The sequence below is a fragment of the Canis lupus genome, chromosome 9, assembly GCF_048164855.1.
Source record: "Canis lupus baileyi chromosome 9, mCanLup2.hap1, whole genome shotgun sequence".
Taxonomy (NCBI): Eukaryota; Metazoa; Chordata; class Mammalia; order Carnivora; family Canidae; genus Canis; species Canis lupus.
The window spans coordinates 5,712,210-5,738,821 of record NC_132846.1 but is presented as its reverse complement, the minus strand read 5'-3'; the positions used below and the strand labels follow the sequence as shown (position 1 = coordinate 5,738,821).

At 54.9% G+C, this 26,612-nt stretch overlaps 2 protein-coding genes across 4 annotated transcripts; both read left to right on the top strand.

The window, feature by feature from the left end:
- Positions 1–150: 150 nt before the first annotated feature.
- On the top strand, positions 151–6,258 carry RABGGTA (Rab geranylgeranyltransferase subunit alpha). Of its 2 annotated transcripts, none has more exons than XM_072837999.1 (17): positions 151–290; positions 601–657; positions 817–927; positions 1,297–1,421; positions 1,608–1,795; positions 2,038–2,241; positions 2,552–2,635; positions 2,723–2,805; positions 2,894–2,995; positions 3,103–3,208; positions 3,299–3,350; positions 3,517–3,605; positions 3,759–3,847; positions 3,950–4,066; positions 4,891–5,004; positions 5,274–5,361; positions 6,044–6,258. In XM_072837999.1, exons 2-17 carry the CDS (start codon positions 655–657, stop codon positions 6,190–6,192), a joined length of 1,704 nt encoding a protein of 567 aa, XP_072694100.1. In that variant the 5' UTR covers positions 151–290; positions 601–654; the 3' UTR covers positions 6,193–6,258. The 2 variants fall into 2 exon arrangements, with proteins under 2 accessions (XP_072694100.1, XP_072694101.1); XM_072838000.1 differs by having other exon boundaries at positions 287–382.
- TGM1 (transglutaminase 1) lies at positions 6,216–21,579 on the top strand. Of its 2 annotated transcripts, none has more exons than XM_072837990.1 (15): positions 6,216–6,354; positions 9,345–9,662; positions 9,795–9,983; positions 10,966–11,214; positions 11,622–11,740; positions 11,850–11,957; positions 12,391–12,565; positions 12,945–13,083; positions 13,217–13,320; positions 14,691–14,779; positions 15,283–15,436; positions 15,544–15,825; positions 15,951–16,111; positions 16,494–16,630; positions 21,147–21,579. In XM_072837990.1, the coding sequence occupies exons 2-15, from the start codon at positions 9,350–9,352 to the stop codon at positions 21,373–21,375; spliced, it is 2,448 nt and encodes an 815-aa protein (XP_072694091.1). In that variant the 5' UTR covers positions 6,216–6,354; positions 9,345–9,349; the 3' UTR covers positions 21,376–21,579. The 2 variants fall into 2 exon arrangements, with proteins under 2 accessions (XP_072694091.1, XP_072694090.1); XM_072837989.1 differs by lacking the exon at positions 6,216–6,354 and adding an exon at positions 8,062–8,625.
- The last annotated feature ends 5,033 nt before the right edge of the window (positions 21,580–26,612 follow it).

Genomic DNA, 26,612 nt, shown 5'->3' with positions numbered 1-26,612 from the left:
GCAGTTTGAGCAGCTGACCAAACGCAAGGCCCGACAGCTCCCACGCGCGCTGCAAAGCCGCGCATGCGCACTCGGAGGCACCAGCGGGCTAATCACAGGGCTGTGGCCTCTTGGGCGGGGACGGGCGCACGCGCCTCCCGAGCCCGCCTACTCCGCCCACGGCCCCTCCCCGGCCTGCAGAGGGCGCTGCGCCTCGGAGAGCCGGGCGTGGAGCCGCTCTAGCCTACGCCCGGGCTCGGTGGCGGGCGCCGCAGCTCCGCGCGCCCCCCAGACACCTCCCCTCGGCGCAGGTGGGTCCGCCCGCGGGGGGCGGGAGCGCCCGGCATCTGCGGGTGGGCGGGTAGCGGCAGCCCGCGGGCGCGGAGTGGTCCCCGTCGCTCAGGTGCCCTGGCGTGGGTCCGGCCCGGAGGGTCGCGCTGCGGCAAGGCGGCACGGGCGCGAGTGCCGGTCTGGGTGGGCGCCTCCTCCCGGACAAGCGCTGCGCGTCCCGGGACCCGCTCTCGCCGGGGTCCTCGGCACAGGCTCGCGTGCGGCTTCCGGGGACCAGCTGGGGGCGGGGCTAGCGGGCGGGGCTCCCGTGATTGACACTTCTCTCCCCAGGTCTCTCGGGCTTTCTCTGGACCCCTCCCCTGTCCTGAACCCTGAGCCGGCACCATGGTGAGAACCGTCCAGCCCCTCACCTCCGCATGCCCGCGGACCGCGTAGCCTCGCCTCCGTTGCCCTCTGTATAGCTAGGGCTGCGCCGTCGGGGGCTCGGGGGTCTGCCCCTGCGAGGCAGCCTGCACCCCTCCAACCCCGCCCCCGCGATCCTTGTAGCACGGGCGCCTGAAGGTGAAGACCTCGGAAGAGCAGGCGGAGGCCAAAAGGCTAGAGCGGGAGCAGAAGCTGAAGCTCTACCAGTCAGCCACCCAGACTGTCTTCCAGAAGGTGGGGCCCTTAGGGGTAGCCCCTTTTCCAGGTGGCCTCTTAGTATAGCACAGAGGCCAGGAGCTGGGCCTTAGAGTCAGACTGCCTGGATCTATATCTCGGTTCTATGACTTACAAGCTAAGCTGTGCGACCTTGGGCAAGTCCTTGACTTTTTTTAAGTTTCAGTTTGCTCTTCTGTAAAATGGGCCTTACTGCATAAAGTTGTTGTGAAAATTCATTGAGAGGATACCCAGAAGCCCATAAAGCATTCTGCGTGGTACCTATTGTGTAGCATGTGTTTACAGAATATTCAGGAGTTCTGATTATTGCTACTTAACCTCACAGTAGGAGAATGATTTGATCTCTGACCCTGCTGCCTGTCTTCTCAGCGCCAGGCTGGTGAGCTGGATGAATCAGTGCTGGAACTGACAAGCCAGATTCTGGGAGCCAACCCTGACTTTGCCACCCTGTGGAACTGTCGGCGTGAGGTGCTTCAGCGGCTGGAGGCCCAAAAGTGCGTAGGAGTTCAGGGCCCCAGGAAGATGGTGCTGGCCCTGCCCTGCCTGGGTCCAGGGGTAGAGGAAGAATGGGGCAGCCAGGGGTATAGGCAGAGGGTAGTGGAGGGCTGGGTGTAGAAAGGCAGAGGTGAGCTGAGGTTGAGTGCTGGAGGGCCCTGAGTCCCATTTCCCTCTGGGTGCAGGTCCCCCGAGGAGCTGGCAGCTCTGGTGAAGACAGAACTGGGCTTCCTGGAAAGCTGCCTGCGGGTGAATCCCAAGTCCTATGGTACCTGGCACCACCGCTGCTGGCTGCTGGGCCGCCTGCCGGAGCCCAACTGGGCCCGGGAGCTGGAGTTATGTGCCCGCTTCCTCGAGGTTGATGAACGGAACTGTACGTGTCTGCCTGCTGATCTGCCCTACATTCTGGTTACTGGGGCCTCAGGAAGGCCCAGAGTTGGGAGGGATGGCCAGGATGGGCCTGCGAGCTGATGGCAAAGGGGCTGATGGAGACAAACCAATACCCTGTAGAACACACATGGGAGTTTCTTGAGGGCTTCTAAGAGAACTTGAGGGGTTCCAGCTATGGAGCTCCCCTTGCCCTACTTCTGAGATGTGCTGTCACTGTTCCCCTAGTTCACTGCTGGGATTACCGGCGTTTTGTGGCCGCTCAGGCAGCTGTGCCTCCTGCAGAGGAGTTAGCCTTCACTGACAGCCTCATTACCCGAAACTTTTCCAACTACTCCTCTTGGCATTACCGCTCCTGTCTCTTGCCCCAGCTGCACCCCCAGCCAGACTCTGGACCACAGGGACGTCTCCCTGAGGATGTGCTCCTCAAAGGTTAGCAGGGTCAGAGGGTGCTGGGGCAGACTATGGTGCTGTCTTTCCAGCCTTGTTACCTAACCCTGTTCCTGAACCTGCTGCTTGGGCTTATTGAGCACCTACTTTGTGCCTGGCTTTGGGGGTGTGTAAGATTCAGCCCCCGGCTGCAGGGAACACAAGTGTCCAGTGGGAAAGATGCAGCTGCTGTGCAAGGCCAGCAGATAAATGGAACCGAGGGCTGGCAGCACTCCAGGGGGAGGGTGGGATGCTGGGGTGGCCAGGAGCCACCAGGGTCCTGGCCATAGCCCATGCTCCTTGGCCCCTTCAGAACTGGAGCTGGTACAGAACGCCTTCTTCACTGACCCCAATGATCAGAGCGCCTGGTTCTATCACCGCTGGCTCCTGGGAAGAGGTGAGCAGTGGGGAAAGAGGCTGGGTCTTTAGGGTTTTGAAAGAACAGAAGAGGATATAAGGGGAGCTGAGTTTGTGTCTTCCCCAGCTGACCCCCAGGATGCCCTGCGCTGCCTGCACGTGAGCCGAGATGAGGCCTGTCTGACTGTCTCCTTCTCTCGGCCTGTCCTGGTGAGTCCTGCAGCTTTTCCGAGAAAGCATCATGGATGTGGGTCTGGTGCTGTGGGGCTGACAGGTCTGTCTTTGTCCCCTGGGCCAGGTGGGGCCCAGGACAGAGACATTGCTGCTCATGGTGGACGAGTCACCCTTGGCTGTGGAATGGAGGACCCCAGATGGCAGAAACTGGCCTGGCCACGTCTGGGTATCCCAGGATTCGAGGAGCAGAGTGGGGGGAACTGGGGCAGGGCTGGAGTGGGATAGTCAGAAAAGTGGTGAGGCTCAAGCATTTCCTTAACCCAGTGCTCCCAGCTCTGTGACTTGCCCGCCACCTCCCTCAATGACCAGTTGCCCCACCATACATTTCGTGTCATTTGGACAGCAGGCGATGCCCAAAAGGAGTGTGTGCTTTTAAAAGGTAACACAACCTCTGCCCGTTGAGGCAGCACTTTCATCCCTCTCCTGCTCTCACGGGGGCCCCCTTTCTACTACCCATTCTTGTTCTCAGGCCACCAGGAGGGCTGGTGCCGGGACTCAGCCACGGATGAGCAGCTTTTCAGGTGATGACAGAGAAGCACACAGACAAGGGGAGGGGCTCTGGACTCTGGGCATCAGGCAACTGGGCTGGGAGGCTGGGGGCTTGGGCACATGGTCTCAGACTGGATACCAGGGATGACTGGTACCCAGAGTAGACACCATCCCCTCCCCCGCCCTGTCCATCCTCAGGTGTGAGCTGTCAGTGGAGAAGTCCACGGTGCTGCAGTCTGAACTTGAATCCTGTAAGGAGCTGCAGGAGCTGGAGCCTGAGAATAAGTGTGAGGCCCCATTCCCTACCATTCCCTGAGATCCTGCTCTTCTGAGGAGGTCCTTTTCCAGGAGGGCTTCTCGGGGAGAGCAGGAAGGGTCTCAAGAGATGGGAGCACAGGAGGATCTAGAAGAGACAGTCCTTTTCCTCACCATCTCCTCAGGGTGCCTGCTCACCATCATCCTGCTGATGCGGGCACTGGACCCCCTGCTGTATGAGAAAGAGACACTGCAGTATTTCCAGACCCTCAAGGCAAGTCAGGCCTGTGGGAACAGGACAGGGGTTGCAGGAGAGGCCCAGTGAGTGGCAGGAAGACAACTGATGGGCTTTTCTTGTCATCCCCCTCCCCCCCAGGCTGTGGACCCGATGCGGGCAGCGTACCTGGATGACCTGCGCAGCAAGTTCCTGCTAGAGAATAGCTTGCTCAAGATGGAGTACGCCGAGGTGCGCGTGCTGCACCTCGGTCACAAGGTATGGACTGCCTTCTTCCTCCTGACCTGGCCAGCTTTGGTGTCTGCTCCATGGGCTTGAGCTGAGGCACTCTGGCCTCACCGTGCCCCTGGCTTTGGCCTCAGTCTCAGGTGCCTTTCTAGGCTTTGTTCCTAACCAAGATGGCATTCATCTCCCTTCAAGCCTATCCCCCTTCCTCATCTTGCCTTCTGTCACTTGCCCCATCGTTCGTGCTACCCAGTCTCAAATCCTGAGTCAGCAGGGCCTCCTCATGCCACCCTCTTCTCTGGGACCAGTCACATCTTCATTTTTCCCTCCCAGTGAGCCCTCCTTGAAACCCCCACCCCCCGCTCCGATGCTTCTCTCCCTAGAGCAGGCCCCAGCACCCGAAGCTGGGTAACTTCCAGAGATGTTTGACAAACTTCCCGGGCTGTTTTCCTGCTTTGTAGTCTTTCCCAGTCAGTGTTTCCATTGCAGCAGTTTGGTCATATCCTTGCAGCCTTCCACTGCCCCCAGACGGACCCCCCAGACTCAGCAGGTCTGCTTCTGGCAGCGGCTGTGCCTACCCCAGCACCCTCTGCCATCCCCTGTACCTGCCTCCACTCTAGGCTGCCTCCCCCCATCCACCTGCCAGCCACCCCACCCCAGCACTCCCTCATCTGTCCCTTGTCTTTGATGCAGAGCGTGTATTGCTGAGGGTCGTAAGGTAAGCGTCTCACCTGCTCTGTCCTGTCCTCGGCCAGTGCCCCCAAGGGCCTGTGTGGGACCCAGAGGGTAAGTGCCGCGTGAGCAATGGCTGGGGACCCTCCTCCAAGTCTCCCTGGGTGTCTCATCCTCCTCCCTAGGATCTGACGGTACTCTGTCATCTGGAACAGCTGCTCTTGGTCACTCATCTGGACCTGTCACATAATCGTCTCCGAGCCCTGCCCCCTGCCCTGGCTGCCCTGCGCTGCCTTGAGGTAAAGCACTCCTCCACCACTGTCCTGGGTGGTCCTTTTCCCTCTCCTCTCCCTCTGAAGTTGGCCCACCCTCCAAAGAGCTGTCCACATCTTCCCTGCCCCTGCAGGTGATCCCTTGCTTTCTCTGTCCCCGTGACCTGACCTGCCCCCAGCAGCCTTTCCCTTCACTGTAAGCTGATCGCCCTGAGCTCCCCCCTGCTTGCTTACACCAGTCCCAGGCTGACAGCTGCCTGCCCTGCCTTGACTTCCTTGCCCTCCCTGCTCCTCAGGTCCTGCAGGCCAATGATAATGCCATAGAGTCCCTGGATGGTGTCACTAACCTGCCCCGGCTGCAGGAGCTCTCGCTGTGTAACAACCGTATCCTTCCTTCTGAGGGCCCTTCAGACAGTGGGAGGGATGAGGTGCCACGCTGGGAAGGGACAGCCAGCCAGCGGGGTGAGTGGGAAAGGGGGGTCTGGCAGTCTCAACTAAGGAGAGGTAGCCTGGGGCTATGTGGGGCATCGTTGAGTTGCGCTGGTGGTTTTGCCAGGTGGGAGTGACTTCTTCAAGCTGGAGTTCACAAACCAGCGCCCTGCAGATACTCTTGGATAACACATAGTATTTTAAAAATCAAGAAGTTTTGTATTTAAAAAATCTAGAATTCTGATTTTACTTAAAAAAATTAGAGGTTAGGGAGGCCTTGCTCGGTCAGTTGGTAGAGCATATGACTTTTAATCTGAGTCTTGAGTTCAAGCCCAATGTAGGGTGTGAAGTCTACTTAAAAAAAAAAAAAAAAAAAAAAAAAAACAAAAACAAAAAGAAAGTTAAAGCAGGCCTTAGTATATATACCACGCCTGCCCGCCTTCTGGGCTTCCTGCCTGGCCCCATGGGCAGGGGTTTGCAGTCTGGAGCCTTACTCCGTCCAGGGAAATGTGCAAGATGCCTGTCAGCCAGACTTCCAGGCAGCAGTCCCCATTCTTGAGGGAAGTTGGTGATGGGCACCCGGGAGCACGTGGGTCTGGGGGAACCTGGCACGCTTTCCTTGACTCTCCTGCCCAAGGCCTCCAGCAGCGCATGGTGCTCCAGCCTCTTGCCTCCTGCCCCAGGCTGGTCCTCCTCAACCTGCAGGGCAACCCCCTGTGCCAAGCAGTGGGCACCTCTGAGTACCTGGCTGAGCTCTTGCCTTTGGTTAACAGCATCCTTGTCTAGGAGACCCTTCTCTGCCCTCGTTCTTTAACTTATTGGGACTGAATAAACAATGGAGAGGCTCCCTCAGGCTGCTACGCTGCTGCTGCCACCGCCACCACCATCACCACCATCACCACCATTCCTTCTGCCATCTGTTCTGGAAGAGAAAGGGAGAGAGTTAGGGTGTGTCAGCTTTCTCTCACACTTTCATCTTATGTCAAATCCAGCTGTTCTTACCACGGGGAACCAAAGTCTCGGTGCTGGGGCAGAATCGGCAAAATCTGAGTTTACCTTCTAGTTGGGGCTGGGACTGGGATTGGGTTTGGGTTCAGGTTCTGGTTGGGGCCGGGCTACAAAGCAGCTGTAAGTCTAATTAGAAGGACTCAGAAAAGTTTTCCCGTGACTCCTGCCCCTTCCAGATACCTTCTGTGCCCTGGCTCATTGACCACAGCTCAGAAAGCCATTCCCATGAGGAGCTGACCAGAGTGTCCATGCTCCACCCACGGGTTACAACAGCATTTGTCCTCTGGAGTAGCATCCTGCGGTTGAAGAGCCCTCAAAAATCCTCCATCTCAGCTGGCCCTCCCAAGTGCTCAGGGATGAGATGGTCAGGCCCATTGTACTAACGAGGAAGCCGCTATTAGGGCATGCCCAAGTTTGCTGGGCTTGCGTGCCGAAGCCCCAGCTCCAGCTGTCTCTGCACCTTGGTCGGGGATTCCAGACTTGTGCCCTTTCTTCCGTGTTGATGCAGAGTGATGGGCAGAGCTTGGCCTCCACACCCAGGCACTGAGCTGGGTGTCTGCTCCCTCCCATGGTGCCCCCCCCACCCCGACTATAAAGCCCTGAGGCACTTGAGTCTCCTGAAGGGAGGAGAGGGGAGCAGCTCAGGGGCTAGGGCACTGAGTCAAAACTGGTTAGGTGGGGAAAGGGAAACAGAAGGGGGAGAGTATGACAGGGCATTTCCCAGCTCTCTGGGAACCTACGGGGGCCCTGCCCCTTCCCATGTTCTTAGTGATGCACAGGCAGGCAACCTCAGCAAAGCCCTTTGGCTGACCCACCTGACACCTGCTTGGAATTTTGATTTGTACTTGTGCGTTCCCTGAGAGTGTTAGAGGTGGAGGTGGACTCCCTGCCAGATCTGTGGCTTGGAGCTGGGCAGGCATAGGTCAGTGCGGGTGTGAAGGGCTCCCTGCCAGGTCCTGGAGCCTCAGTCCCCACTCCCCGAGGCCCCTCCTAGCCCGATGCATCACCAAACTCTGCCCTTCCTCAGCTCTGCTTCCTTGTGTCATCTGGCCCACCCTGTTGTCACTGTCTTCTCTGCAGTGGCCCATGGGCAGAGCTAGGGCAACAGCGGGATGGAGGGAAGAGACCCCAAGCAAAGGGCCCCACCTTCCCAAAGAACTTTCAGGAGAGCCTCCCCAAAGATGCCTGGCCTCCTCTCTGCCTAAGGGCTCTCTCTCAGGGGCATCCCCGGTGTTCTCCGATGCCAGGGTGGAGTTGGGATCCACACAGGGGCAGGTGCCTGGAGCCGGTTGGTCAGGATTTCTGGGAAGAATTCCAGGCTGGAGAATCCTGGACTCCAGCTGACTGCCACCACTCGGTGAGGGGAGGGGGTGTCCTGCAGTCTAGGGAGGGGGCCTCGGTTCCCACCTGTGCCTCAGAGCCAGGGCCTGAGCCTTCACCCAGTTCCCAGGCTGGGGCTGGAAAACAAGAAGCTGCTCCTGCCCCGACTCACCCCCCAGTCCCCAGTCCAGTTCCAAACTTGCAGGGACACAGGAAGCTGGGGGCAGTTCATTCATGCCAGGGGCTGTGAAGCAGCCCGAGGTAGAAGGAAGGACAGGGGTGTGGGGGTGAGAAGATCTGGTAGAGCCGGCAGGTCAGGGGCTGGCCGGTGGAGCCAGTCTGAGGGCCTGGCTGCTGATGTCACCAGTTGGCAGCCTAGGATCCCAGGACTCCCTGGGCAGGACCAGGAAAGGGGGCCTGGGAGTGGGGAACACTGCATAGGGGCGTGGGTGGAAGGCACCCTGGCCCCTTGCCCACGGGCTTCTCAGCCAGGAGAGGGGCCCTTTTTGCACCAGTCTGGCAGGGAGTGGGGTCCATCTGTGGGGCAGGCTCACCAAAGCCTTCCACTTTCCCCTCAGCTTTGAGTCCTGACAGACCTTGGCCCCACCCTGTATCATCACTTTTCCACAGTTCCTCGAAATGGGAAAGGGGACGTGCCTAGGTCCCATTTCCTGCCCCTACCTCCAGAGACAGCCCCAAGAGGCCGGCCTTTGTGTGGGGGGATGGAACAATCAGGCTCCCCCTTCTCTGCGCCTCAGCCCCGCCCTCTCCCCCTCATAAACCACGTACCGCCCTGGCCCCACACCTTCCACTTGCCAGCCGCCAGCCCCGTCCCAGCAGTCCCGACCTGGCTGCTGGACTCAGCGCTGCTGTCGCCAGCACCGCCACCAGGTGAGGCTCTGTCGGGGATGGTGGTGCTGAGCCCAGGGGGCCGAGGTCAGGCCCCAGCAAGGTGGGGTGTAGGCCAGCCCGAGCCTGCCAGCCCTGGTCAGGTTCCCAGACACAGAAGCTCTGCGCCCCGGGGACCACGGGCTCCCGCACCTGCAGCACCCCACCACTCCTGCAGCTCTGTGTGGGTGCTTGACCCAATGTGGAGAATGCCAAGGACCCCGAGTCCCACATGTCACCCACCTGTCTTCTGCAAGGAGCCTTGGATGGGGTATCTGCTAAGAATGGGTCCTAGAGGCAGGCAGCTCCTACATCCAAACTGAGTAGCTGTCAGTTTGTCAGATGGTGGGAGCATCTCCCAGGGATGGTCTGTGTTCTGGGTCCTGAGGCTGTGACAAGTGTCCACTCCTTTCTGGGATGGGTCCTTGAGAGCAGGTTTCTCAATGGGGCATCTGGTTTGGTGGATGTCACTGTGGGGGTAGGAGGGAGACGATTTCTCGGCATTGTGGGTAGTTTCTCTAGGTGAACCTGAAAATAATCTTTGGGGAGGATCTCTGGTTGGGTCTGGGGGAATCTCCAGGGCAAAAGATCATCTCAGTCTGCTGGATGGGACTGAGTCAGCTCTCTGGATGGAGGGAGGGCTTCTGTGTGTGCTGCCTGGGGCATTCGAAGTACAGGAGACCTGAGTGAGTGATCAGAGACTCACTGCTTCTTCCACTCAGGCGTGATGGATGGTCCTCGTTCAGATGTGGGCCGCTGGGGCGGGAACCCCTGGCAGCCCCCTACCACACCTTCGCCAGAGCCAGAGCCAGAGCCAGAGCCAGAGAGACGGTCTCGTCGAGGAGGCCGTTCCTTCTGGGCTCGCTGCTGTGGCTGCTGCTCCTGCCGAAACAGGGCAGATGATGACTGGGGACCTGAGCCCCACCGAGACCGAGGGTCTGGCTCTGGGAGGCGAAGACCCGACTCCCGGGGCTCAGATTCCCGCCGGCCTGGCTCCCGGGCCAGCGGTGTGAACGCAGCTGGAGATGGCACCATCCGAGGTGAGGCCCTCCTATCCACCTTCTCTGAGAGCTGAAAGGCCTTAATGGGGCCTGAGACTCATCCTGACATCTCTGGGGGGCCTGGGAGGCTAAGGATGGGGGCTTTGCTGACCTAGTGCCGTGGCCTTGCAGAGGGCATGCTGGTGGTGACTGGTGTGGATCTGCTGAGTTCGCGGTCAGACCAGAATCGCCGAGAGCACCACACAGATGAGTTTGAATACGATGAGTTGATTATACGCCGTGGGCAGCCTTTTCACATGGTTCTGCACTTCTCTCGCCCCTATGAATCCTCTGATCGCGTCGCCCTGGAGCTGCTTATTGGTCAGTGGGGCCTGCAGTGGAAGGGTGAAAGCCCTAGAATTGGGTGGGGGGGAGGAGGAGGCGCTGGCTAGCAGGGCCTCCCAGCTCTGGTATTAGGGTCAAAGGGATATCTTTAAGTTCCTCCCTCACCACACTCCTCACCTCTGCCAGATAAGACAGGTGCAAGCATAGGAGTGTGTTTCAGAGTGCTGGTGTCCCATTTCCCTAAGCTCCCCCTCTTTGAGCCTTCAGGAGCATCTGTCTCAAAATACTTTCTCTTCAGGTGGTCGCTGCAATCAATGTCTTATTTATTGTGGCTTCTGTGTGTCTTTCTCTCTGGGTCTGTTGTCCTTCCCCAGGGTGTGGCTGGCTCTCTCCTCTCTGTCCAACTCTATTTCTCTGTCCCCATGGCCCAGGGCAGGTGCCTCCCTCACCGCGTTGCTTGGTGGCCGTTGACTGCACAGGCTGGTGATTATGCTGCTGCCGGGGGCGGGCGACTCCTCATACCCTTTGATTAGGACCTAGCCTGGCCCACCCCAGCCTCTAATTTCCCAAGTACCCCCATCACCGCCACCAGGGATGCTCTAGGCTCTGGAAGCTACAGCCCCACGGTGTAGGCAGGGTTGGCCTTCGGGATCTGGGCTGCCGTTTCACATGGGGTAGAGGCATCTGGACCCAGCCAGGGTGTCTGTTCCTCCAGCCCAGGCACTGGGACAGTCAGACAGGCGAAGGTGATGGTGGCCTCATCTCTTCTACCCACCCCTGAGTTCAGTGTCAGGAGAACAGGTTTGGGATGTTGGACTGAGGCTCTGCCCTGGCATGCGGGCAAGCATCGGGTGGGGACAGCTGCTCTCAGTGACTGTCACAGACTAAGGTGACGGCCCAACTCAGGGACACACACACACCTGGCTCATTCACATTCTGGGTGGGGCTGGGAGAAGTCTAAGGCTCTGTCTCCTCTCCGAGAGGCCTCACCAGCTAATTGCTGCTTCCCCTACTCCAGGAAACAACCCTGAGGTGGGAAAGGGCACCCACGTGATCATCCCAGTGGGCAAGGGGGGCAGTGGAGGCTGGAAAGCCCAGGTGACCAAGGCCAGTGGGCAGAATCTGAACCTCCGAGTCCACACCTCCCCCAATGCCATCATCGGCAAGTTTCAGTTCACTGTCCGCACACACTCAGAGGCTGGCGAGTTCCAGCTGCCTTTTGACCCCCACAACGAGATCTACATCCTCTTTAATCCTTGGTGCCCAGGTGAGTCTGCTGGAGTCAAGAGCTCGGTGTGGATGGGAAGGTAGGCGGGTCAGAGTTTTCCTCCTAGAATCCTAGGCTAGGTGCCTAGGTGCCTGGCTCTAGGAGAAGCCAGCCTCCTATTGTCCTCGTGAGGGAACACAGGTCCAGCATAGTGGACTGCATGAACTGCATGACAGTTCAAGGTCATGCAGCCTTGCCTCTCCTGGTGAACGGCCCTGGTTCCATCACCTTCCTCCCACCATCTCTATCATGCTCTGTTCTCCCTCCCAGGGAGGAGGTATCAGGCTTGAGGTGTCCCCCCCCCTCCTCTGTGGACAGTAGTCCTGCAGAACTGGCCCAGGGGCAGGTGGCAGGTGGGGCCCAGGCAGAGGGCTAGAGGGGACCAGGCCTGTGTTTTGGGGACATAGAGGACATCGTGTACGTGGACCATGAGGACTGGCGACAGGAGTACGTGCTTAATGAGTCTGGGAGAATCTACTACGGGACTGAAGCACAGATTGGTGAGCGGACCTGGAACTATGGGCAGGTATGGCTGGCCAGGGCCAAGTGTGCTTGCGGGAGTAAAAGGCAGGTGGAGTGGGGTGAGGGGGGTTGCTGGCTAAGGGGTCACCTCTGCTCTCTCTCCCTCCCTCCAGTTTGATCATGGGGTGCTGGATGCTTGCCTGTACATTCTGGACCGGCGGGGCATGCCATATGGAGGCCGTGGGGACCCTGTCAGTGTCTCCCGGGTCATCTCTGCCATGGTGAGCACCCCCGTGTTTCTGAGTGCTATTATGTATCTGCCTCTCGCCTCCCCTGCCCTCTGCTCCTGCCCTTTCTGACTTCTACAGGAACTTAGCCCTATCCTCCTCTTGCAAAGGGTATTATGGGAGGGGTCTCACTCCTTCTCTTTCCTCCTTGTGTGGCGCCACCCCACGCTTCTTGGCTTTGGTCCCAGCTCTTGTGGAATGTAGGGCCAAGCCCAAAACTTGGCACACCCAGGATTCACATTACTGTGTCAGATCTGGTGGGGGGTGGGGGGTGAGGGGGCAAGACTTGATGTCTTTGGGAGGGGCGGGCAGGGCTTAGGCTGCTGGCTAGATCCTGAGGAGTGGTGGCAGGGGCAGGGCTGGGGACCACATGGGAGGTCCTGACCCTCCCCTTCCGCTCCACCCCACTCCATCCTGTCCTGGGCAGGTGAACTCCTTGGATGACAATGGGGTCCTGATTGGAAACTGGTCTGGTGATTACTCTCGAGGCACCAACCCTTCAGCGTGGGTGGGCAGCGTGGAGATCCTACTCAGCTACCTCCGCACTGGCTATTCTGTCCCCTATGGCCAGTGCTGGGTCTTCGCCGGTGTGACCACCACAGGTAGTGGAGGGACTGGGACAGGAGCAGCCTGGGCCCTACACGAAAGAGGGAGGGAATCCAGAGCCCCAACCAGCGGTGACTATAGTGCAGGGACAGATTGAGGGGGTGGTTGGTAGGCTGGCCTTAATTATCATTAATTAGTGTTAACTACTTAGGCCTAGGGGAGAGGAGAGAGAGGGCCAGGCAGGAAAAGGTCGGGCAGGTGTCCTGGCTTCCCCTAACTCCCAGTGCTCCCTGGTCCAAAGGCCTCCTGACCCCTGACCCTGCTTGGGAACCCCAGTGGCCTTGTCCCACTGCTATTCCTCACCTGATACCTCACTCACCTGCCTCCACCCCATCCCTGTGTGGGATGTGAACCCCAACCCTGGCCCTTCCACAGTGCTGCGTTGCCTGGGCCTGGCTACCCGCACTGTCACCAACTTCAACTCGGCACATGACACAGACACATCCCTCACCATGGACATCTACTTTGACGAGAACATGAAGCCCCTGGAGCACCTGAACCATGATTCTGTTTGGTGAGGCTGGGGCCAGGGCTGGGCCGCCCATCCCTGTTGAGGGATGGTCACCCCTAACACCTGGATGTGGAGAGGACACGGGGGAGGCCCTGAGCAGGTGGCTCAGACCCAGCCGCTCCCTGTGTCCATCTAGGAACTTCCACGTGTGGAATGACTGCTGGATGAAGAGGCCAGACCTGCCCTCTGGCTTTGACGGGTGGCAAGTGGTAGACGCCACGCCCCAGGAGACCAGCAGCGGTGAGCCGGGGTCCTGCCTTCTCCTGTGCCCCACCGTGGCCCCATGCCCGTCTCCCAGCCTGAGGGACAGACCCCGGGGGTCAGTGCCAGTCTGGCCTACAGAGCCAGGCCCTTTCACCCCTATGTTTCTGTAAACAGGCTTACTGGCAGCATCACTGATTGGACTTTAGCTGATTTTCACCTTTCTGTGTAACTCTTTGCCTAGATTTTCTTTATTTATGATTTATTATGATTGTTATATTGAGATGGCTCAAAAGTCAAAAGATTCAAGAGAGTTCAGTGAGAGGTTTCCCTCCCTAAGACACCCACGCTTCTCATTTGCTTTTTTGCTTACATATCCCAGAGATAATTAATTGAAGGATCCTTTGATTTATGTATAGTTTTAAAGCTAGAAAGGTCATTATAATAAGTAATACATGCCTGCAAGGAGGGAAAGAGTATAGAATTGAATAACACAAAATGTAAAATTTTCCCTATTCTCTCAGGACGCTTTTGTTTTGTTTTGTGTAAATGTCTAGGTCCCATCCCAGACCTGACACATCAGGCACTCCAGGGATAGACTGATGTGAAGAGTCTATGTTTCTGAAAGTCTGAAAATTCCCCTGGTGATGCTGAAGATCAGCTGGGATGGGGACCACTGCAAGCCTTTGTGGGACCCATGGGTACTGCTAGCCCAGAGAAGTGGAGTGGCTCTCACTAGGGCACAGAGCATTAGGTCAGCGGCAGAGCCCCTCCCGTCCCTGACTCCCTCCCTTCACACATTCTCACTTTCACCCAAGTTCCCCTCTTGACTGTTTCGTTGCTCATTTTACGTTGTATGCATAGTATGGAATGAAACCAGGGTTCAAATAGTTCGAAGAAGAAAATAGCCCCCATTACCCAGCCCTCAGAAATCATCGCTGACAACATCACCTTTTCCCCAGTGCACACATTTCTGCAAAAACTAGACCTGCTATCCACTCTATTCTCAAATAGCCCTCCCTTCCCGCCTCAACATTCCAGCTCCAGGCAGCCAGACTGTGCTCCCTGCTGCCTTCTTCCCCACCTCTCCCTTCTTCTGGGTTTGTCTTGATGCAGGATGGTCCTGACCTCGGGGGGTCACAGACAGCCAACATCCAGCTTCAGACAGTGGAGGAAGGATGTGCTGATGATTTGGTTATCAAGGCAGGCTTGTCCCACATTTAGCCCCGCCCTGGTTGGCTGAGGCCCAAATCGACCTGAGCTCTTCCTTGTGCTACTTCCCTGGGTTGGACCAGGTGGCACCTGCCCCTGAGGCAGTGGGCACTGCACCTGGCTGGGTGGGCCTCTCCCCAGGATCACAGGGTCCCCTTGGCCTCCTTGGATCTTTCACTTCTGTCCTGCTCCCCCAGGGATCTTCTGCTGTGGCCCCTGCTCTGTGGAATCCATCAAGAATGGCCTAGTCTACATGAAGTATGACACACCCTTCATTTTTGCCGAGGTGAGGGCCATGCTCCAGATGCTTTCTTGGGCTGTCTGGTAGAACCACAGCACTGGTGTCAGGCCTGGGCTCTCTGGTCCTGATTTCACTGCTGACTGACTAGCTGTGTGACCTTGGGCAAGTCACTTATTCTAGAGTCTAGGTTTCCTCAACTGTAAAAGGGTGATAATAATGGCTGCTGTGCTTCCTGTACTCAGGATCAAAAGAAATAATGGGTACGAACCTGCTTTATAAGTTGTAAAGTCCGTGAAGGAGCATAAGGGATTACTGTTATTAATGCTAAAACGCACTGCAAGGACCCTCCCAGTTTCTTCTCTGCTCTCTGGCTTCATCTGGCTCAGCTTGGAAAGTCTCCCGGTTTGGCTGTGCCAGGAAGTTCCCAACCTTTGGATCCTGCCCTCCCTCCTGCTGGAGGTCAGGAGAAGGCAGCTGGGGGTTAGGCCTACACTCAGACCCTCTGGCCTGCTCATTCTTGGCTTCCACCCCCTACACTCCCCCAACAGGTCAACAGTGACAAAGTTTACTGGCAGCGACAGGACGATGGCAGCTTCAAGATTGTGTATGTGGAAGAGAAGGCCATTGGCACGCTCATTGTCACAAAAGCTGTTGGATCCAACATGCAGGACGATGTCACCCACATCTATAAACACCCAGAAGGTACCATCCTTCCAGCCTCATCAACTCTGGCCTATACCAAGGGTTTCCACTGAGCACGTGCCCACCCCGGAAGTGGCTATAACCTCACCTTGACCCTTAACCCCCAGGCTCAGAAGCAGAGCGCAAGGCGGTGGAGACAGCAGCTGCGCATGGCAGCAAACCCAACGTGTACACCAACCGCGACTCGGCTGAGGATGTGGCCCTGCAGGTGGAGGCCCAAGACGCAGTGATGGGGCAGGACCTGACAGTCTCCGTAGTGCTGACCAATCGCGGCAGCAGCACCCGCACTGTGAAGCTGCATCTCTACCTCTCAGTCACCTTCTACACTGGTGTTACAGGGCCTGTCTTCAAGGAGAGCAAGAAGGAAGTGGTGCTCGCGCCAGGGGCCAGTAAGTGCTTCTTCCCCAGCCCTGCCCCACTGATGGCCAGGCATCCCATGGCCATGGGCCTGGAGACCCCAGGAGGCCGTGCCTGTGTAAGCAGGTCCTGGTGACACCTTGAGTCTCCTCCCCAGCGGAACGCGTGTCCATGCCTGTGGCCTACAAGGAATACCGGCCCCAACTCGTAGACCAGGGGTCCATGCTGCTCAATGTCTCAGGCCACGTCAAGGAGAATGGACAGGTGCTGGCCAAACAGCATACCTTCCGTCTGCGCACCCCAGATCTCTCCCTCACAGTGAGTGCTGGTTGCTGGATGTGCGGGAGGCTCTAGGGCTGAGGGAAATACTAGGGGAAGGGGCGAGAGCAGTAAGCTGGGAGAGGCCTGGTCTGGTGAGCAGTTCCAGGAGAAGGAGGTCAGAGACTGGCTTTGGGCTCTTGGGCCTGTTTCCTCATCTGTAAAATTGGATCTCATATTCTCAACCCTGCAGAAGCTTTGGTGGGGGAGCAGGTTGGAGTTGCTTCTCTGGCTTTTGTGGAGCCCCATTTCTCTCAGTGACAGAAATGTGGGACTTGGGGAGGTTTGGATGCAGAGAGTTTTCCCTTGTATGGTGGAGTGTGTGGTTCCACTGTATCTGGCGGGGGTCTCTGATGTGGAGGTGGGCCTCTTTTTCTCCTAGTTATTGGGGGCAGCTGTGGTTGGCCAGGAGTGCGAAGTACAGATTGTCTTCAAGAACCCCTTGCCTGTCACCCTCACCAATGTCGTCTTCCGGCTTGAGGGCTCCGGGCTACAGAGACCCAAGATCCTCAATGTGGGGTGAGTCTCGCCTCTCCCCTGCCCCTATCCTTTCCTGCCTCCCAGACTGCCCCGGGTCCCACACTGCTTTCTCTCTTGGTCAGGACAGTAGTCAGCCAGGACCCAGTAGGGCCAGCCAGCAATACCTCCTGACCCAGTTCAGGGCCAACAGCATTTAAGGAGACCTGCCCTGTGCCTACGGCTGGGCTGGTCCTTCCTCACTAGGGAGCCAACACTTCACTTAGGAATCTTAGCAACTCATCACCAACACGTGCCCAGCACTCAGGAACCGACTGGGCACTTGAGGATCATTATCTCCTTTGCAGACCACAAAAAACCTTTAAAGTACAGTCACGATCATCATGTGATTAAAAGCAAAGCTTTGGGATCCTGAAGACTTGGGTTCAAGTCCTAGCTCCAGCACTCACTGGCTCTGTGCCCTGGAGCAGATGACTTGTCTCTTTTAAGTCTATTTTCTTACCTGGAAAGTGGGGGGTGATAACTGTTCCGGCTCCAAAGGTGGCTGGGAGAGCTGGGTGAGATACTCATGGAAAGTAGTGTCAGCCTTGGCACACAGCATGAGCCTCTATTGGCCATTCTTATTTTTAAGTATGGCCACCATCACCCCCACTTTGCGATAGGGAAGCTGGCAGCCATCCCTCACAAGGTCTCCCAGCCCAGAAGGGGCGGACTGTGCTCTTCCCACCAGGGCACATCCGACAGGCAGGCTCTCAAGCCTATTGCTTCGTTTGTGCCATGAGGGCTGAGCAGCAGCTCCCAAGGAGAGGGCCTTGTGCCTCAGGCCCTCCACCTGCCCCCCTGGGCCACCCTCCACCCTGCCCCGGCCAGGCGAGGCTCTGAATGCAGTGAGGACACACTGAGGGCTTGTGTCCCTGGGCCTGTGCTGTCCTCTCTGACATAGACCCACACATGCTGGTGTGTCCCTCCCTGGAATAGCACAGAGGGAAAGCAGAGAAGGCCAGAGGCTGACCTTTAAATCAGACTTCTGGGGACAGGGGCAGGTACTTTCCTCTTTTGACAAAGAGTGCCTGAGGGAAAGGGGTGGCCCCTATGGAGGAGCTGGGTGGGGAAGCAGAGGGTCCCTGCCCACCCTGCCCATTCCTTGACTGGACACACAGTAGGCTCTGCCTGCTGGCGGCTCCCGCTTTTGCCAACAGACCAAAGCTGAAAAGTTGCCTTCTTGATCTTTGCCCCAGCCTTGACCCTGGATGATGCGATATGCCACAAAGGAGTGCTTTCCCCATTTTGCCCTACGTGGGTCTCTGTCACCTTAGAGAGTGCAGTCTGGGGCTCCCAGGTAGCTCACCCTACAGGCATCTCTCACCTGCAGATGAGGTCCCCCTGTTCCAAGGGAACCCCGAGCTGGAGTCCCCTCAGCACCTCCACCAGACTTTTGATTCTTGCCCCTGCCTAGGAGTAAAGAGATGTGCTGAGCATGGGAAGATCCAGCCCCTCTCTTTAGCTGTGGGGCTTCTGTGAGCCTCCCCTTAACCCCTGCCTTTAAAGGCCCCAGTCTTCCCTCCAGTAAACAAGAGGGTTGGATGATGGTTTCTCAAGGCAGGTCCTCCCTGGACATTCTTTGGCTCCTCACTACTTCGAATGCAGTGTGGGGTCTACAGAACAATTGAGAACTCCAAGGGGGAGGTCCCTGTGCGGGTGGTTCAGATATATTAGATTCCAAGACGGGTGCTACTTTGCTCTTGTTGGCACATCAAAAGCCGTGGAATGGAAACCCATTAAGCATAAGGTGTGCCACCCAGTGGGGTGACTGGCCACTTAATAAACATTCCAGACTTACTCCTCCAGGTGGCTGTTGTCACCGCCAAACCAGTCACCAGGGGAGGCTGGAAGTCTGTTCCAAACTCTTCTGGGGGATTTCCCTCGCAGCCTGAATCATAGTCTCTAGAATGTCTTTAGAGGGGCCTTCTGGGGCAGGTTTGACTTTGGGGAAACAGTCCGAAGCCATTTAGAGCAAAGACTAATTAATAAGGCAAGTGGACAAGGGGGTAATAGTGCTTTTTTCCATCAAAAATAGTGTTCTTTTCCATCCTCCTTGGCTGTAAAGGAGGAACAGGGTGTCTATGGGGCATTGAGGGGAGAGGGACAGAGAGAGACTAGACTGGGTGCACATGATGTACCTGTGGATTTCGGTGGCTCTGAAGAAAACTCTGAGAGTTTTTAAAAATGTTTCAAGCCTTGGCAACATGGTTGAACAAGTACATAATTGAAGGACAGTACTCATTTGGATGTCTAATTCCTGGTGTCCTTGTCAGAGAGTTGGTTTCATTGACTGCACTCAGTTTCAGGCACATTCCAGCCATAGCAGGTGATGTGCTTGCAGACGTGGGTGTGGCAAGGTCACAGCTGACCCAAAGGCCAGGACTGGGAGGGGTCTTGACATTGCTAGCTGGAAGCTGGAAAGCAACTTCTCTTGGAAATAATGGTGCAAGTAAAGGCTTTGTTCTGAGATAGTACAGTTTGATTCTAGTCTGAATGAAGTAGACTTTGGAAGGCTGGCCTGAGCCTAAACAACTTGCAGCTTGTATTCATGGAAAAGTAGACACAAGTTAAAAATGCAGATTTGCAACCAGCCACAGCATAGCCTACCTATGAAGTTATAGATGTAATGTCCAGTTATATATTATGATAAGTCTGGATATGAGGTCTGTAACTTAACAGGTAGATCATATCTCTCTCCCCACCTTCCACTTCTTCCCTCCTTCTTTCATGGAGCTTAGAGGCATCTGCAAGACCATCTGATCCTGCCCCTCATTTTACATTCATTCCCGTTTTACAGACCAGAAAGTGAGAATTGGAGAAGTTTAGTAACTTGTAAACCACGCAGCTAACAGTGGTAGAAGAAAAGAGTACAGGTGGTCCAGAGAAGCCCTTTGGAAGCAGGTTCCAAGCTGAATGTTTTGCCCCAAGGAGAGCTCATCTTTGAAATTGGGGTGGTGGTGCCTTCTCTTGGAGGACTGAGGTGTCTGCACAGAGTCAGGCTCCAAAGAAGATCCCCAGGGTGGGCTTGGGTTGAAGAGAGGGCTGGAGGCAAGGGTTCGGGGCAGAGGCAGGGGAGGACAGATGCTAACAGACACAAGCAGGCATGATGGAAATGCAATTGTGTTCAGTGTGTAAAGCGCACAAGCAGACTGCTGTGGGAGCTCAGGGCAGGATGAGGTTCATTTCCAAGGGCAGGAGGTGCTCAAGGGAGCCCTCACTGAGGGGGTGGCGTGAGCGGGGCCTGGAACCAGCCCAGGAGCAGAGCACAAAAACAGAGTGAGTTCAGGGAGGGGAAGGAGCTGGCTGTCAGGGCTGGTGGGCAGGAGGAATGGTGGAGGGTGATGAGGCTGCACAGGCAGGGCTGAGTCAGAGAGCCTGTGTGTCGGGTTAGGGAGCTGCAGTCTCATCCCATAAGCACCAAGGAAGCCAAGCCCTCGAAGAGTTCAGTTCACTTCCAAGTGACTAGAGACTAGAGTAGAAAAATAAGAGAACATAGGAGGCAAGGAGGCCAGTTAGAAGGTTGGTGAAATTGTGACTCCCAGAGGGATGGTCTGGGACTAGATTTCCAGAGGTCCATGAAGAAGGGAGAAAATGAAGATGCTGTAGTATGTGTGTGGAGAAAATGAAGACGTTGTAGTATGTGTGTGCACACAGACACACGTATATTTGTCTCTCACAAGCACACAGGTGTTTGTCACTTTAAAGATGCCACTTGTCTGCTCTTGGGGAGAATTTTTCTTTTTCTCTGAGATAGCATCTTTTCAATGTTTTGGGGTATTAAAAATGTGCCTTCTGGTTTGGAAAGATGATCATAGCAGAGGATAATTTTTTTCCACTTTCTTTCTTGGCAAAACTGAAATTATTTGGCAATACTGTGTTGAGCCCCAGAGTCTTGTGTTTTGTTTTGTTTTTTTGAAGATTTTACTTATTTGAGAGAGAGAGAGAGAGAGAGAGAAAGCAAGAGAGCACAAGCAGGGGGAGGGGCAGAGGGAGAGGGAGAAGCAGACTCCCCACTGAACAGGAAGCCTGACTTGGGGCTGTATCCCAGGATCCCAGGAACATGACCTGAGCTGAGGGCAGATGCTTAACCAACTGAACCACCCAGGTGTCCCCAAAGTCTTGTTTTGAAGTTTCCTTCATCCTGGAAACCCCAGATGGCTTAGGGATGGATGGTGTGGTTAGGGCAGGAGCACTGGTGATAGAGAGGTGAGGGAGACAAGACAGCAGTCTCTGTCCAGGTGTTTCTGAGGGGGTGGTAGAAGAGTCCCAGGATGACCAGAAGATTCCCAGCTTAGGCAGCTGGGAGAGTGGCTGCTGACCGGCTATGCAAAGGCAAAGGCCAGGAGGCCTTGGGGCTTAGGCTTTGTCCTGGCTGTGGGTATGGGGGTTCCAGCTGAGCCCAGAAATGCCAGAAGGGCTCCATCTCCTGCTCCTTCTTTCCTGGCTGGCCCATCATTCCTTCCTCCAAACTCTACCGCCAGTCACTCCAGGCCTATGACCCTGTCTCTCCCCACAGGGACATTGGGGGCAACGAGACAGTGACACTACACCAGAAGTTTGTGCCTGTGCGGCCAGGCCCCCGCCAGCTCATCGCCAGCTTGGACAGCCCACAGCTCTCCCAGGTGCATGGTGTCATCCAGGTGGACGTGGCTCCAGCCCCTGGGGGTGGGGGCTTCTTTTCAAATGCTGGAGGCAATAGTCCCTTGGGGGAGACCATCCCTATGGCATCTCGAGGTGGGGCTTAGCCCCTGGCCGGGAGCAATGGGACTGGAGTCAGATGAACAAGGACATTGCCTCAAGTGCACAAGTGCACTCAAGTGCCCACTGCACAGCTGCTCCCCAAAGGATCAGGTGGGGAGGCCACGGCATCTGGGGAGGGAGCCAATCTTCACTTGCACAGGGCAGCACAGATGCTAATAAACTTTTTTAATGAACTGTTTTTAATGAAACTGTCCATCCATTTGTGAGTTCATGGCAGGCCAAGGAGTGTGGACTCACAGTCTGTCCTGGGGATGCAGGTGGCATTTCTGGCACCCCTGGTTCTGAGAAGTCTGGCTGACAAGTTAAGCGATGATACCAGCTCAGCAGTTCTTGAGATAGTGCCTGCTTAGCGTCAGGACAACCTTGAGTGTTTGACTCAAGGCACCCCCCCCAGCCCCCCCAGGGTTCATCTACTGACCAAAACCCTTTGGCAGCCCCCTGGAGTGGGGTTGGACTGCCTCCCTTCCATGGCATCTACAGTAGGAGTGAAGGATCTAAACTGCCTTTTGTAGATACGTATTTGAGGTACAGATAGTCTGGAGTTCTCTCTGAACAGCAAAAACCACTTTCCAATATTTATTTTCAAATGTCCTCTTCTGAGAGTTTTCACAAAAGTAATACATGTTCAATGTTGAGAATTGAGAAAATATAGAAAATTGTAAAGAAGAAAAGAAGCCTCAAACACCACCAGGTATGGAAATTAGCTGTTAATGTTGCATTTCATATGCTGTTTCCTACCCACCCCACCCCCCCATGCAATCTGGGGTGAGCATTTTCTTACAGCAGTAAATATTCTCCCAAACCTCATGTTTACACTGGATAGTAGTCTTGGCTTCCAGGCCATCCTCATGGCCTGCTCAGCCCCGGTGTGTTAGAGTGTCTCAGGCCTTCACCCAGGAGCTCCCCTACCTGGCTACACTCTGCCGTGGCGAGCCCTGCCAAGTCTCATGATTTTAAGGACTACTGGGTCCCCAGATTGTATCTGTTTTCTTTGGACTTCAGTACTTGCTTATCTACTGCTCTCTCAGCATGTCTACTGGATATCTCATAGACGCCCCATGTATTGTGTCCAAGATTGAATTCCTGACTTCCTCTAGCATATCCTCCCACGGGCTTCCCTCTATCAGCAAATGGCAACTCCATCTTTCCAGGTTTCATGGGCCCCAAAGCTTGGGGTCATTCTTGACTTCTCTTACATCCCATATTGATTCTATCAGTGAATCTTGACGGTCTGTCTCCCGTACAGAGATGTCCAGCATCTTCCACTACCAGCTACTAGAGCTGCCTTCAGCTCTCACCTGGATTGCTCCCCAGCCTCCTGATCACTTCCCCCACTTTCACTCTTGCCCTCTAATCCTCTGCTCTGCATGTAGCAGCCAGAATGGCCAGGTAAATCTAATTGAGTCAGTCCTCCGCTCAAAACCTTCTACAGGCCTGGCCCCTGCTTTTCCTCCTGGAGGAGCACAGCCCCCAGCCTACAAGGCCAGCTCCTCCCTGTTATTCAGGTCTTAGCTCAGGCTACCTCCTCAGGGAGCTCTTCCCTGGCCCTCAATCTGATTTGTTTTCCTGCCCCCTGGTCTCTTTAGCTTTTGTCATCCTATCTTTTTTCATGTCCTGCCTAGCACTCATTGTTTGACATTGGAGTATTTATTAAATTGTCTCCTTTCTCCGAAATGTGAGTTCTGTAAGAACCGAGACCTTCTGTGTCTTGTTCACACCCTGGTCCCAGGCCCTAGAATGGGGCCTAGGGCTGAGTGGCATAAGAGATGTTTGCTTCTTGGGACGCCTGGGTGGCTCAGTGGTTGAGCAACTGCCTTTGGCCCAGGGTGTGATCCTGGAGTCCTGGATCAAGTCCCACATCGGGCTTCCTGCAAGGAGCCTGCTTCTCCCTCTGCCTGTGTCTCTGCCTCTCTCTCTGTGTCTCTCATGAATAAATAAATAATCTTAAAAAAAAAAAAAAAAGAGAGATGTTTGCTTCTTACAATTTAAAGGCAACAGCTCGGGGCACCTGGGTGGCTCAGTGGTTGAGCGTCTGCCTTTGGTTCAGGTCATGATCCCAGGGTCCTGGGATGGAGCCCCCTGTTGGGCTTACAGCTCAGTAAGGAGCCTGCCTCTCCCTCCACCTCTGCCCCTCTCCGTGCTTGTGCTCTCTCTCTCTCCTGCAAATAAATACTTCTTTTCTTTTCTTTTCTTTTCTTTTTTTTTTTCTTTTCTTTTCTCTTCCTTTTTTTTCTTTCTAGATTTACTTATTCATGAGAGACACAGAGAGAGAGAGAGGCAGACACAGATAGAGGGAGAAGCAGGCTCCGTGCAGGAAGCCTGATGTGGAACTCGATCCTAGGACCCCGGGATCACAACCTGAGCCAAAGGCAGATGCTCAATCACTGAGCCACCCAGGTACCCCACAAACAAATAAAGTCTTTAAAAAAAAAAAAAGAAGAGTCAAATGTTCAACCAACTGAGCCACCTGGGCACCCTCCCTTTTTCTTTCTAAATAAACAGAAGATAGTTTTGGTTTTAAGAAATCCACTAGAGTTGCCCTCTTGGTTGCTGCTGCTGGACTGATGAAGCAGTCATTGTCTGAGAGTCTTGGTGACCTGTTTCGGTTCTCCTGGGACACCTGGTATACAAAGTTGATCACTAGGGAGGTGGTATATTCTTTGCATCAGTAGCTCAGGGTTTCCTGAGTGTAAAGAACCAGTATTCTCTTTAATTCCTTCTGCCCCAAGATTTAAAGTTGGGGTCACTAGTGTGGACTCTGGTAGCTTCAACTGAGGCCTGACAGGAGGGAAGGGGACCATCCTAGGCTTGAGGGTCCCTGAACCCCCGCCAAGTGGGTTTGATTTGGCCAAGCCTATGGCTAATGCTAGAAGCTCCTGCAGCCCCTTGGCTCAGGGAGCAAAGGCTGGACCTGGGTGTCGAAGCCTGGCAGCTCATGTACCAACCTTTGTGGTTGATTTTCTAAGAGGACATGAAGTGGGTGGAAGAAGTATAGCAGGCCCTGTGGACCGCAGAGCTCTCCCCCAAATAAGCATGGAAGCTGGAAGGCTGGCCCTTTTGGATGCAGTGCTTGGCAAATTCTGAAAGAAATAAAAACACCAAAGATTTTTATTTTCCCTATGATAAGCCAGGTGGAGCTAATTACAAATATAAAGGCAAAAATGCATGAGATGTGACTTACAAATGTTTCCTAGATTTATGGATCATAGTGGTTGCACTTTCTTTTAAATAAAGTTTTTTTAAATTTTTTATTTTACATTTTTTTTTAAATGTTTATTTATTTATGATAGTCACAGAGAGAGAAAGAGAGAGAGGCAGAGACACAGGCAGAGGGAGAAGCAGGCCCCATGCACCGGAAGCCCGATGTGGGATTCGATCCCGGGTCTCCAGGATCGCGCCCTGGGCCAAAGGCAGGCGCCAAACCGCTGCGCCACCCAGGGATCCCTTTATTTTACATTTTAAAAATAATGGCTACCTTCAGCTGTTCTAAGGTCCACCCTGGAAAGGGTGTATTTGTCCACAGTTGGACCAAAATTTTACAGGAGAGACTGACTGGCAGGATCCAGCCATGGCAGTGGCTAATGGACCTATCCCTTTGCCCGTTTAACAAATATTCAGTGATGTGTGCCAAGCAATGGACTAAGTGCTAAAGCACAGGACAATGCTAGTTCTTGCCCTATGGAAGCCTGCAGTCTACGAAAGAAACAGAATAACTACATGAAATAAAGTAGGGTAAATAGCTCTGAAGTTTACAGTAGAGGCATGTGACCTGGCCTGGTGGTGGTGGTTAGGAAAGCTTTCCCTAAATAGGTGACCTTGGAGGAGGATATCTAGGTAGAGGAAAGGGAAGAGATCACTGCAGACAGAAGGAATAGCCTGTGCAAAGATCCTGTGGTGGGAGGAAGTCTGGAAGAGTAAACAAGACTGAAAGATGATGTGGCTAAGGCAGAGAGAGCAAAGGGCAGAGTGTAGGAGCTGGAGTTGAGGGGCACAGGCCACACCTTGTGGGGCCTCATAGGCCAGATTAAGGATCTCTGTCTGCCTTAGAGCAGTGGGAAGCCTTTGAAAGCTTTGAGGAATTGGAGGTGACAGGACCAGTTTGTGTTTTGGATAGATTGCTGGGCTTGTAGTATCAAGAATAGATCAGAGCTGGGTTGGTGTGGATGCAGAGACCCAGACTGGAAGGCAATCATAGTCATTTATGCTCAAGATGGTAGTTGGGGCCAGAGCGGTAGTGCTGGGGACAGAAGTAGAAAGCTTGGTGGAACATCTAGGAGACAAAGTTCACAGAACTTTGGGAAGGACAGGATGTGGCAGGGTGGAGGGCGGAGAGGAGCAGTAGTAGGAGAAGCCCCAGGTTTCAGGTTTGTAGAGCAGCACTGATTGGGTGCCATCCGGGGATGGAGGGACAGGGGTCCCTCCCCAGAGAGAGGAAACTGCAGGGGAAGGTGATGCTCAGAGACACACAGTCAATTTTCCTTTGGGTGACTTGGAGGATTCGTTTTGGTCTGACTGAAACTGTTCCCTTAGCTCAGGGTTCTTCCAGCATAGTCCCTAGACCACTTACATTCAAATCAACTGAGATGTCAATAATTCAGGTTTCTGGGTGCCTCACAAACCAGAATCCCTGGAACAGAGGCCAAGAAGTCTGTTTTAACAAGCTCCCAAAGGGTCGGCTCCTATGCATGTAAGAATTGAGGACAACCACCTTCTATTTTTCTTCTTAGCTGGACTTTTCCCATGTTCTCCCTCCCAAGACCCTTCTTGCGCCCGCAGCAGCCATGAGATTACCTGGCCAAAGTTCTAAGCTCTGACTGACCACTTGTCTTTTTGAACCTATGAATGTAACAAGGCTTCAAGACAAGGGGCTCCTAAGACAGGAGAAAGAAGGCTGAAAAAGGAGCTGGTTGTGTTAGCTGTAAATACACAAACAAGATGCTGCATGTACAAAAAGGAACCAGCTCTCCCCTGGGGTTTCCCACTCAGTGGGGGTGACAGACATGTAAAGACTGAAAATACAGGGACACCTGGGTGGCTCAGCGGTTGAGCACCTGCCTTCCGCCCAGGGCGTGATCCTGGGGTCCGGGGATCAAGTCCTGCATCGGGCTCCTTGCATGGAGCTTGCTTCTCCCTCTGCCTGTGTCTCTGCTTCTCTCACTTTATTTATTCGTCTCTCTCTCTCTCTCTCTATCATAAATAGATAATAAATAAATAAATAAAT

Excerpts from the sequence above, each read along its gene's own strand:
- TGM1 (XM_072837989.1), top strand. The coding sequence starts at position 8,457 with ATGGAACAATCAGGCTCCCCCTTCTCTGCGCCTCAGCCCCGCCCTCTC. Across the intron at positions 15,437-15,543 it reads CATCTATAAACACCCAGAAG|GCTCAGAAGCAGAGCGCAAG; the intron begins GTACCATCCTTC and ends CTTAACCCCCAG. Across the intron at positions 16,631-21,146 it reads CCCAAGATCCTCAATGTGGG|GGACATTGGGGGCAACGAGA; the intron begins GTGAGTCTCGCC and ends CTCTCCCCACAG.
- RABGGTA (XM_072837999.1), top strand. Across the intron at positions 928-1,296 it reads CCCAGACTGTCTTCCAGAAG|CGCCAGGCTGGTGAGCTGGA; the intron begins GTGGGGCCCTTA and ends CTGTCTTCTCAG. Across the intron at positions 2,806-2,893 it reads CCTTCTCTCGGCCTGTCCTG|GTGGGGCCCAGGACAGAGAC; the intron begins GTGAGTCCTGCA and ends CCCCTGGGCCAG.